The following is a 13286-nucleotide window of genomic DNA, read 5'->3' as shown; positions in this document are numbered from 1 at the left end:
ATGAGATAGATAGATAGATATATATGAGATAGATATATAGATAGATAGATAGATATGAGATAGATAGATAGATAGATAGATATTAGATAGATAGATAGATAGATAGATATGTGGTGTCTCAGCACCAATAGCTGTCCTGTGGCTTTGGACTATCTCGGGCAGCTTGATAGCACAGAGTGTTGGGCCTACTAGAGACTTACAGTAAAATTAATTGTGTTTACATTCTATTGCTAAATAATATATTTTCCTAAAATAATTCTATTACTGTTCTATGTATCTATGTTTTTCTGTGTTATTGTACCCTTAAATGAGAGCAGTGAACTCCATGTGACCCTGCCTGCCAATAGGAACCCCTAAATTCTCTCCCATGTAGTGTATCGGGGGGAGGGGGGGGGGGGCGGGGTGGAGGGGAGGAGGAGTTTTTCAGTTTAGTTTGAGCTACAGTGTGGTTCAGTTGTGCTGTGTTTCGTGTGCTCTGAGGAGAGGCCTCGTTCAAATCTAATCTCAACTGATCATCCTGCAAGGATTACTCACACGGTTGAAGTTCATGCCCCAGCGGAGAAGTCTTCAATACCTTGACAGAATCCTACCTAACAGGATTCATCTTTCCGTCTCACAAGTCAGTATTAATCTGTTTGATGAAAGCACCACAAATCCCAGCAAGGCAACAGGGCTCCCAAGGGGTTACACTGCATCCTCTCACCTACAACCGACTGTCTGTGTCACACCATCTGCACCAGCTCAGCAAAGACAGTTATCCGTAACCTGACTTCGGTGTGTTCTTGTGTCTGGCCCAGGAGAAGCTGTCTCCAACCTCGGACCATGTTTAGGATAACGGTGCCCTGGCGTCATGAAGATATTTTTCCTAACACCCCGTGGCTACCACAGATAGATATTTAGATAGATAGATAGAGATATAAGATAGATAGATAATTAGACAGATAGATATATATATGAGATAGATATTTAGATAGATGATAGAGATATAAGATAGATATGAGATAGATACATATTTAGATAGATAGATAGACATATTAGATAGATAGATAGATAGATGATAGATAGATAGATATAAATGGTAGATAGCTAGATAGATATTAGAAAGATAGATATTTAGATAGATAGATAGATAGATAGATATAAATGATAGATAGATAGATATTAGAAAGATAGATATTTAGATATATAGATAGATATAGCTAGATATGAGATAGATAGATATAAATGGTAGATAGATAGATAGATATTAGAAAGATTGATATTTAGACAGATAGATAGATAGATAGATAGATATAGATAGATATAGATAGATATATATGAGATAGATAGATAGATATAAATGGTAGATAGCTAGATAGATATTAGAAAGATAGAAATTTAGATAGATAGATAGATAGATAGATATAAATGGTAGATAGATAGATAGATATTAGAAAGATAGCTATGATATAGATAGATAGATAGATATAGATAGATATGAGATAGATAGATATAAATGGTAGATAGATAGATAGATATTAGAAAGATATATATTTAGATAGATAGATAGATAGATATAGATAGATAGATATGAGATAGATAGATAGATTTTGCTGTGATGCCCAATAATATCTACAGATGTGTCCTCCCTTACTTTTCCTTCAGTTTAGTTAAGGATTCACATGATACAAATTTGAAACAATATCAAAGCACGTTACCTCCGCCCTCACAGGCTGCAATACACATCACAACCACTAGGTGGCAGCACATGAACATTTATAGCATATACAGCTTTTAATGGTCTCCAAACTACGGACCTCCAGATGTTGCAAAACTATAATTCCCAGCATGCCAGGACAGCCAACGGCTGTCCGGGCATGCTGGGAGTTGTAGTTTTGCAACAGCAGGAGATCCACAGTTTGGACACAACTGTAAAGAGGATCACACATCTAGAGGTTTCTTTTCCCCTCTTTTATGGCACAAGAGAGAGGGTGCCACGGGGAAACATATGTATATAAACAAATAAAACAAAATAAACAACATAATAAACAACAAAAGAAGTGCACAACCACACCGGCTTCTAGTTACGGTATTTACATCTTTATTCAGTAAAATATGTTACACTGCTGTGCTACGGATCGTCAAATGCAACATACAAAGAACCCGAAATCCAAGGGAAGGGTCCTGCAGGGACATATTGGGTTTATTTTATTTTCCCCTTACATTCACACGCGGTTCTGCACTGACGTTTTACATCATGAAAATGGCACAAGTCGTAATAGATCGCCTTGATACAATTGGACGCCAAATTTGCAAATGGACAATAATTCACTGTGAACGAAAGAAATTAAAGACTTGTATTATAAATCTAAGGTACAGATCCGCCTATGGATAATGTCTCACATATTCAGTTTGATGTCACCAAATTTACCCCCAAAATTACAATCTATCACCCCAAAAAGCTCTACGACACGATGGTTTTTTCGCAAATAGGGTAGGCAAAAATTATCTAAAATAATTCCATTTTTTTGGGAAAATTTAACTGCTGAATCCCAATGCTCCTAGTCCCTGTCGAACAGCAGTTTCTATTCTGTGAACCTCCAGCTGTTGCAAAACTACAACTCCCAGCATGGCCGGACAGCCGTTGGCTGTCCGGCCATGCTGGGAGTTGTAGTTTTGCAACAGCTGGAGGTCCACAATGCGTCCTGATGGCTCAAATGATCTTCCCAGTACAAGTATATATGATCAAATCTTTTGCCTATGCAATGGAATATACAGTGGTCCCTCAACATACGATGGTAATTCGTTCCAAACGAGCCATCGTTTGTCGAATCCATCGTATGTTGAGGGATCCGTGCAATGTAAAGTATAGGAAGCTGTAATCACCTGTCCCCGCCGCTCGAGATGGTGTCCCCGGGGCTCCGCTGGGCTCTCCGGTCCTCTTCTGTCTTCCGCAAGGCCTTACTGGGCCTGCGTAGCGACGTCGTTACGCCGCTGCGTACGCCATTCCTATTGGATGGCGTACGCAGCAGTGTATTGACGTCATCGGAGAGGGCCGAGAAGAAACCGGAAGACCAGCGCTAGACCCGGAGGGCACCCCGGAGCATCGTGTAGGGGTAAGTAATACTTACCGCACCACAAGGGGAACATTAAGCTGCTATCCGGCAGCAGCTTAAGCATTTGGCGCTGTCGGATAGCACTTAATGTGATGGCCCCGACATAAAAAAGCATCGTATTTCGATGCTGACATCGACATGCGATGGCCTCTGAGAGGCCATCGTATGTCGATTTCATCATATGTCGGGGCCACCGTAGGTCGGGGGGTCACTGTACCAAGTTGGCCTTCACCCTGTCCATGCCACTTCCATGAGTCAGGACAGAAAGAAACTTGGATAGACTTGGGAGACCCTTCCGTGACATCTATAGGCCCTCAATATCTTCAGTAGATTAAAGACTGTCTCAGCGGACATCAAAGAAAAGTTTCAAAGTTAATGTAAATATACTAATGTAACATAATGTTAAAGGGGTACTCCCGTGGAAAACTTTTTTTTTTTTTTATCAACTGGTGCCAGAAAATTAAACAGATTTGTAAATCACTTCTATTAAAAATTTATAATCCTTCCAGTACTTTTTAGGAGCTGTATACTAAAGAGAAATCCAAAAGAGAAATGCATTTCCTCTGATGTCATGACCACAGTGCTCTCTGCTGACCTCTGCTGTCCATTTTAGGAACTGTCCAGAGCAGCATATGTTTGCTATGGGGATTTTCTCCAGCTCTGGACAGTTCCTGAAATGGAGAGCAGAGGTCAGCAGAGAGCACTGTGGTCATGACATCAGAGGAAATGCATTTCTTTCTTGGATTTCTCTTTAGTATACAGCCCCTAAAAAGTACTGGAAGGATTAAGATTTTTTAATAGAAGTGATTTACAAATCTGTTTAACTTTTTGGCACCAGTTGATTTAAAAAAAAAAAAAAAAAAGTTTTCCATGGGAGTACCCCTTTAACCCCTTAAGGACCAGGCCATTTTACACCTTAGGACCAGAGCGTTTTTTGAACATCTGACCACTGTCACTTTAAGCATTAATAACTCTAAGACGCTTTTACCTATCATTCTGATTCCAAGATTGTTTTTTCGTGACATATTCTACTTTATGTTATTGGTAAAATTTTGTCGATACTTGCAACGTTTCTTAGTGAAAAATTCCAAAATTTGATGAAAAAATTGAAAATTTTGCATTTTTCTAACTTTGAAGCTCTCTGCTTGTAAGGAAAATGGATATTCCAAATAATTATTTTTTTTATTCACATATACAATATGTCCACTTTATGTTTGCATCATAAAATTTACGATTTTTTACTTTTGGAAGACACCAGAGGGCTTCAAAGTTCAGCAGCAATTTTCCAATTTTTCACAAAATTTCCAAAATCACAATTTTTCAGGGACCAGTTCAGGTTTGAAGTGGATTTGAAGGGTCTTCATATTAGAAATACCCCATAAATGACCCCATTATAAAAACTGCACCCCCCAAAGTATTCAAAATGACATTCAGTCAGCGTTTTAACCCTTTAGGTGTTTCACAGGAATAGCAGCAAAGTGAAGGAGAAAATTCACAATCTTCATTTTTTACACTTGCATGTTCTTGTAGACCCAATTTTTGAATTTTTACAAGGGGTAAAAGGAGAAAATGTATACTTATATTTGTAGCCCAATTTCTCTCGAGTAAGCACATACCTCATATGTCTATGTAAAGTGTTCGGCGGGCACAGTAGAGGGCTCAGAAGCGAAGGAGCGACGAGGGGATTTTGGAGAGTACGTTTTTCTGAAATGGTTTTTGGGGGGCATGTTGCATTTAGGAAGCCCCTATGGTGCCAGAACAGGAAAAAATACCCACATGGCATACCATTTTGGAAACTAGACCCCTTGAGGAACGTAACCAGGAATAAAGTGAGCCTTAATACCCCACAGGTGTTTCACGACTTTTGCATATGTAAAAAAATGTTTTAAAAATGTCACTAAAATGTGTGTTTCCACCCAAATTTCACATGTATGCAAGGGTTAATAGCAGAAAATACCCCCCAAAATTTGTAACCCCATCTCTTCTGAGTATGGAGGTACCCCATAAGTTGACCTGAAGTGTACTACGGGCGAACTACAATGCTCAGAAGAGAAGGAGTCATATTTGGCTTTTTGAGAGCAAATTTTGCTCGGGGGCATGTCGCATTTAGGAAGCCCCTATGGTGCCAGGACAGCAAAAAATACCCACATGCCATACCATTTTGGAAACTAGACCCCTTGAGGAACGTAACAAGAAATAAAGTGAGCCTTAATACCCCACAGGGGTTTCACGACTTTTGCATACGTAAAAAAAAAAAAATTTTTTCACTAAAATGTGTTTCCCCCCCCCCCAAATTTCACATTTTTGCAAGGCTTAATAGCAGAAAATACCCCCCAAAATTTGTAACCCCATCTCTTATGAGTATGAAGGTACCCCATAAATTGACCTGAAGCGCACTACGGGCAAACTACAATGCTCATAAGAGAGGGAGTCATATTTGGCTTTTTGAGAGCAAATTTTGCTCGGGGGGCATGTCGCATTTAGGAAGCCCCTATGGTGCCAGGACAGCAAAATAACCCCCACATGGCATACCATTTTGGAAACTAAACCCCTTGAGGAACGTAACAAGGGGTACAGTGAGCATTTACCCCCCACTGGTGTCTGTCAGATCTTTGGAACAGTGGGCTGTACAAAATTTTTAATTTGCGCAGCCCACTGTTCCAAAGATCTGTCAGACACCAGTGGGGGGTAAATTCTCACTGCACCCCTCATTACATTCCGTGAGGGGTGTAGTTTCCGAAATGGGGTCACATGTGAGGTTTTGTTTTTTTTGCGTTTGTCAAAACCGCTGTAACAATCAGCCACCCCTGTGCAAATCACCTCAAATGTACATGGTGCACTCTCCCTTCTGGGCCTTGTTGTGCGCCCCCAGAGCACTTTGCGCCCACATATGGGGTATCTCCGTAGTCGGGAGAAATTGCATTACAAATTTTGGGGGGCGTTTTTCCCTTTTACCTCTTGTCAAAATGAAAAGTATGGGGCAACACCAGCATGTTAGTGTAAAAAAATTTTTTTTTTACACTAACATGCTGGTGTAGACCCCAACTTCACCTTTTCATGAGGGGTGAAAGGAGAAAAAGCCCCCCAAAATTTGTTAAGAAATTTCTCCCAAGTACGGCGATACCCCATATGTGGCCCTAAACTGTTGCCTTGAAATACGACAGGGCTCCAAAGTGAGAGCGCCATGCGCATTTGAGGCCTAAATTAGGGACTTGCATAGGGGTGGACATAGGGGTATTCTACGCCAGTGATTCCCAAACAGGGTGCCTCCAGCTGTTGCAAAACTCCCAGCATGCCTGGACAGTCAACGGCTGTCCGGCAATACTGGGAGTTGTTGTTTTGCAACAGCTGGAGGCTCCATTTTGGAAACAGTGGCGTACCAGACGTTTTTCATTTTTATTGGGGGAGGGGGGCTGTGTAGGGGGCTGTGTATATGTAGTGTTTTTTACTTTTTATTTTATTTTGTGTTAGTGTAGTGTTTTTAGGGTACAGTCACACGGGCGGGGGGGGGAGTTACAGCGAGTTTGAGCTGCCGCGCAAAATTTGCTGCATCGCAAACTTGCAGCCTGATACTCACTGTAAGCCCCCTGCCCGTGTGAATGTATCCTGTACATTCACAGTGGGGGGGGGGGGACCTCCAGCTGTTGCAAAACTACAACTCCCAGCATGCACAGTCCATCAGTGCATGCTGGTAGTTATAGTTTTGCAACAGCTGGAGGCACACGGGTTGGGAAACACTGAGTTAGGAAACAGACAATGTTTCCCAACCAGTGTGCCTCCTGTTGTTGCAAAACCACAACTCCCAGCATTCTCAGGCATGCTGGGAGTAGTAGTTCGGCAACATCTTTAGAGCTAGATGTTGCCGAACTACAACTCCCAGCATGCTTGGAGTTGTAGTTTTGCAACATCTGGAGGACTACAGTTTGCAGACCACTAATACAGTGGTTCCCAATCTGTGCCCTTCCAGATGTTGCAAAACTACAACTCCCAGTATGCCAAAACTGTCCAGGCATGCTGGGAGTTGTAGTTCTGCAACATCTGAAGGGCCAGATGTTACAGAACTACAAATCCCAGCATGCCTGGACAGTAAGGGCATGCTGAGGATGTGTAGTTTTGCAACATCTGGAAGGGTACAGTGGTCTCCAAACTGTGGACCTCCAGATGTTGCAAAACTGCAACTCCCAGCATGCCCAGACGCCAAGGGCTGTCTGGGCATGCTGGGAGTTGTAGTTTACAGGGTCCCTTTACAGCAATGCATGTCGCTTTACGGCGACGTGCATTGCTGTAAAGGGCCCGACCGCGGCTGAAGATCTACTCACCTGTCTCCTCCGCCGCCGTCTTCATCGCAGGGATCCGGGTCTTCAGGGACGAGGTAAGTACCGGGGCCGGTCCCCAGCACTCCCCCGACCCCCGCCGCGTCCTCCGGTCTTCCTCCCGTCCTCTCCGGACTTTCAGGGGCCGGGCAGGGCGGGAGGAAGTAACCGCCCCCCCCCCCTGCGATTGGTCGGTTAACTAACCGACAGATCGCAGGGGATCGGAGGAGGTGGCAGGCTTGCCACCTCGCTCCGATACTCCAGCATGGTCCTGGCTGTCTGTGACAGCCGGGATCATGCAAAATTACCGGGCGGTCGGGTCCCAGAGACCCGATCAGCCCGGTATCGCCGCAAATCGCAAGGGCGATTTCCCTTGCGATTTGCGGCGATCGCCGACATGGGGGGCCTACATGGCCCCCCTCGGCGTATGCCCTGGATGCCTGCTGAAGGATTTCAGCAGGCATCCAGTTCCGATCTCTGCCCGGCGAGCGGCAGAGACCGGAAAATGCCATGACGTTGTGGAACGTCATTGGTCCTTAAAGCCCAGGGTGCCATGACGTTCCACAACGTCATTGGTCCTTAAGACTAGGGGTACTCCGCCCCTAGACATCTTATCCCCTATCCAAAGGATAGGGGATAAGATGTCAGATCGCCGCGGACCCGCTGCTGGGGAGCCCTGGGATCCCCGCTGCGGCACCGCGCTCTCATTACAGCACAGTGCGAGTTCGCTCTGCACGTAATGATGGGCAGTACAGGGGCCAGAGCATCGTTATGTCATGGCTCCGCCCCTCGTGATGTCATGGTCTGCCCCTTTCAATACAAGACTATGGGAGGGGGCGTGGCGGTTGTCACGCCCCCTGCCATAGACTTGCATTAAGGGGACGGGCCATGATGTCACGAGGGGCGGAGCCATGACGTCACGCTGCTCCGTCCCCCGTATCGCCCGTCATTACGCACAGAGCGAACTCGCTCTGTGCTGTAATGAGAGCGGGGTGTCGCAGCGGGGATCCCGGGGATCCCCAGCAGCGGGACCGCGGCGATCTGACATCTTATCCCCTATCCTTTAATCTAACGCATGTTGTATTTACCTGGTTGTAAGGTAACAGTGTTATAAAAGCACCTGCATATAATATACATTTGCCCTGTAAAGCGCTTGTACTTCTATATTCCTGGTTAATGAAACACACGTTGTATTTACCTGGCTGTGGTGACAGCGCTATAAAATCGCCTCCATATAACAGGCATCAGCCTTGTAAAGCGCTAACGTCCGCATTCCAGGTTTAATCGAAGACATATTGGGGGAGATTTATCAAAATCTGCTCAGAGGAAAAGTTGACCAGTTGCTCATAGCAACCAATCAGATCGCTTCTTTCATTTCTCACAGGCCTCTTTAACCCCTTCAGGATGGAGCCCATTTTGGCCTTAAGGACCGGAGCGTTTTTTGCACATCTGACCACTGTCATTTTAAACATTAATAACTCTGGAATGCTTTTAGTTATCATTCTGATTCCGAGATTGTTTTTTCGTGACATATTCTACTTTAACATGGTGGTAAAATTTTGTCAATACTTGCATCCTTTCTTGGTGGAAAATCCGTAAATTTGATGAAAAATTAGAAAATTTGAAGCTTTCTGCTTGTAAGGAAAATGGATATTATGAATACATTTTTTTTTGGTTCACATATGCAATATGTCTACTTTATGTTTGCATCATAAAATTGACGTGTTTTTACTTTTGGAAGACACCAGAGGGCTTCAACGGTCAGCAGCAATTTTCCGATTTTTCACAAAATTTTCAAACTCAGTGTTTTTCAGGGACCAGTTCAGGTTTGAAGTGGATTTGAAGGGTCTTCATATTAGAAATACCCCATAAATGACCCCATTATAAAAACGTCACCCCTCAAAGTATTCAAAATGACATTCAGTCAGCGTTTTAACCCTTTAAGTGTTTCACATGAATAGCAGCAAAGTGAAGGAGAAAATTCACAATCTTAATTTTTTACACTCACATGTTCTTGTAGATCCAATTTTTGAATTTTTACAAGGGGTAAAAGGACAACATTTTTACTTATATTTGAAACCCAATTTCTCTCGAGTAAGCACATACCTCATATGTCTATGTTAAGTGTTCGGCGGGCGCAGTAGAGGGCTCAGAAGGGAAGGAGCGACAAGGGGATTTTGGAGAGTACGTTTTTCTGAAATGGTTTTTGGGGGGCATGTTGCATTTAGGAAGCCCTTATGGTGCCAGAACAGCAAAAAAAAAAACACATGGCATACCATTTTGGAAACTAGACCCCTCGGGGAATGTAACATGGGATAAAGTGAACCTTAATACCCCACAGGTGTTTCACGACTTTTGCAAATGTAAAAAAAATATATATATTTTTACCTAAAATGCTTGTTTTCCCAAAAATTTTACATTTTTAAAAAGGGTAATAGCAGGGTAAATAAAATTTGAAGCCCAATTTCTCCCGATTCAGAAAACACCCCATATGGGGGTGAAAAGTGCTCTGCTGGCGCACTACAGGTCTCGGAAGAGAAGGAGTCACATTTGGCTTTTTGAAAGCAAATTTTGCTCTGGGGGCATGCCGCATTTAGGAAGCCCCTATGGTGCCAGGACAGCAAAAAAAAAAACCACATGGCATACCATTTTGGAAATTAGACCCCTCGGGGAACGTAACAAGGGGTTAAGTGAACCTTTATACCCCACACGTGTTTCACGACTTTTGCATATGTAAAAAAAAAAAAAAATTTTTACCTAAAATGCTTGTTTTCCCAAAAATTTCACATTTTTAAAAAGGGTAAAAGCAGAAAATGCCCCCCAAAATTTGTAACAAAATTTCCCCCGAGTACGGCGATACCCCATATGTGACCCTAAACATTTGCCTTGAAATACGACAGGGCTCCAAAGTGAGAGCGCCATGCGGGACTTGCATAGGGGTGAACATATGGGAATTCTACGCCAGTGATTCCCAAACAGGGTGCCTCCAGCTGTTGTAAAACTTCCAGCATGCCTGGACAGTCAACGGCTGTCCGACAATACTGGGAGTTGTTGTTTTGCAACAGCTGGAGGCTCCGTTTTGGAAACCGTGGCGTACCAGACGCTTTCATTTTTATTGGGGAGGGGGGCTGTGTAGGGGTATGTGTATATGTAGTGTTTTTTACTTTTTATTTTATTTTGTGGTAGTGTACTGTAGTGTTTTTAGGGTACAGTCGCACGGGCGGGGGTTCACAGTAGTTTCTCGCTGGCAGTTTGAGCTGCGGCAGAAAATTTGCGGCAGCTCAAACTTGCAGCCAGATACTTACTGTAATCCTCCGTCCATGTGAGTGTACCCTGTACGTTCACATTGGGGGGGGGGGGGGGGGGGGACATCCAGCTGTTGCAAAACTACAACTCCCAGCATGCTCTGACAGACTGTACATGCTGAGAGTTTTAGTTTTGCAACAGCTGTAGGCACACTGGTTATGTATCACTAACCTAACTCAGTGTTTCACAACCAGTGTGCCTCCAGCTGTTGCAAAACTGCAATTCCCAGCATGTACGGTGCATGGTGTACATTGACTGCTGAGAGTGGGAGTTTGCAACAGCTGGAGGCACACCGGTCGTGAAACACTGAGTTAGGTTAAAAGCCAACGGGCATGCTGGGAGTTGTAGTTATGCAACCAGCAGATGCACCACTACAACTCCCAGCATGCACTTTAGCTGTTTGTGCAAGCTGGGAGTTGTAGTTATACAACAGCTGAAGGTACACTTTTCCATAGAAAAAATGTGCCTCCAGCTGTTGCAAAACCATAAGTCCCAGCATGCCCATAAGGGAATGCTGGGAGTTGTGGTGGTCTGCCTCCTGCTGTTGCATAACTACAGCTCCCAGCATGCCCTTTTTGCATGCTGGGAGCTGTTGCTAAGCACCTCCAACGATCCACACTGCAGGTCAGTCCCTCGTTGTCACCGCAGCCGCCGCTGCTCCTGGGGCCCCGATCCCAACATTGACCCCGGGGATCGGGGTCCCCAGCACCCGGGGTGCACGTCCCGCACCCGCTTACGTCCTCCGGAAGAGGGGCAGAGCGGGTGCGAGAGTGACACCCGCAGCAGGCGCCCTGATTGGCCGGCCGACGAATCAGGGCGATCGTGAGGTGGCACCAGTGCCACCTCACCCCTGCCGGCTCTGGCTGTTTGGGGCCATCAGAGACGGGCCCGATCAGCCAGTAATTCCGGGTCACCGGGTCACTGAAGACCAGATTGACCTGTAATCGCCGACATGGGGGGACATAATGACCCCCCCTGGGTGATATGCCGGGATGCCTGCTGAATGATTTCAGCAGGCATCTGGCTCCGGTCCCCAACCGGCTATGGGGACCGGAATTCCCACGGGTGTATGGATACGCCCTCGGTCCTTAAGGACTCGGAATGCAGGGCGTATTCATACGCCCTATGTCCTGAAGAGGTTAAAAATGAAAGAAGCGATCGGATTGGTTGCTATAGGCAACTGGTCAATTTTTAGCTCTGCACAGGTTATAATAAATCTCACACAATGGCCCTCATGTACTATTGCCTTGCGCCAGAAATTCTGTCTGTGCCAGAAGTTCTGTCTGCGCCAAAATTTGCGCTAGAATTGAAAAAAAAAACACGACTTACTCTTCATTTTACTAAGAAAACCTGAAAAAGGGGCATGACCGTCATGGTAAGGGGGCGTGGTCATCAAAAAGGGGCGTGTTCCTGAAATTTGCACAAAAAAACTACATATTTACTAAGGTTTCCACAGAAAATGTGGTGGATTTCAACTGAGAAAAACCCGACAGATCAGAACATGTGTAAAAAAAGCAAAGTGTAGGGAAAAGGGAAAATGTAGGGAAACCTTAGTAAATACCGTGGAAAATAAATTGTAGGGAATTAAAACCCACAAAGAAACCTACACAACACTCTTAGTAAATCAGGGCCAATGTGTTTAAATGGTAGTAAGGTAACAACGCTATAAAAGTGCCTCTATATAACATGCTTTAGAAACTTATGAAATAGATAGATATGAGATAGATAGATAGATATGAGATAGATAGATAGATAGATATAGATAGATATGAGATAGATAGATAGATATGAGATAGATAGATAGATATGAGATAGATAGATAGATATAGATAGATAGATATGAGATAGATAGATAGATATGAGATAGATAGATAGATAGATAGATAGATAGATAGATATAGATAGATAGATAGAAGATATATAAATAGATATGAGATAGATAGATATGAGATATATAGATAGATAGATATGAGATAGATAGATATGAGATAGACAGATATGACATAGATAGATAGATAGATAGATAGATAGGAGATAGATAGATAGATAGATAGATAGATAGATAGATATGAGATAGATAGATATGAGATAGATAGATAGATAGATATGAGATAGATGGATATGAGATAGATAGATAGATAGATACAGTAGATAGATGGAAATGAAATAGATAGATAGATAGATATGAGAGAGAGAGAGATATGAGATAGATAGATATGAGATAGACAAATATGAGATAGATAAATAGATAGATAGATATGAGATAGATAGATAGATAGATATGAGATAGATATGAGATAGATGGATATGAGATGGATAGATATATAGATAGATACAGTAGTTAGATCGATATGAGATAGATAGATAGATATATATGAGATAGAGAGATAGATAGATAGACAGATAGATATGAGATAGATAGATATGAGATAGATAGATAGATATGAGATAGATAGATATGAGATAGATAGATAGATAGATAGATAGATATGAGATAGATGGATATGAGATAGATAGATAGATACAGTAGATAGATCGAAATGAAATAGATAGATAGATAGATATGAGAGAG

The 13286-nt window shown here is 43.2% G+C and overlaps 1 protein-coding gene across 1 annotated transcript in view; it reads right to left on the bottom strand.

Annotated features, from left to right (window-relative positions):
* Positions 1-2071: 2071 nt before the first annotated feature.
* The window catches only part of LOC130361240 (cysteine-rich venom protein-like), a 227466-nt gene continuing 216251 nt past the window's right edge, over positions 2072-13286 (bottom strand). The window contains exon 7 of the mRNA XM_056563999.1: positions 2072-2310. Within this exon, the coding sequence (XP_056419974.1) occupies positions 2183-2310 (128 nt within the window). The 3' untranslated portion in view covers positions 2072-2182. The remainder of the gene's footprint in view (positions 2311-13286) is intronic.

Source organism: Hyla sarda, chromosome 3 (genome assembly GCF_029499605.1).
Source record: "Hyla sarda isolate aHylSar1 chromosome 3, aHylSar1.hap1, whole genome shotgun sequence".
Classification (NCBI taxonomy): Eukaryota; Metazoa; Chordata; class Amphibia; order Anura; family Hylidae; genus Hyla; species Hyla sarda.
This window is presented reverse-complemented; position numbering and strand designations above follow the sequence as displayed.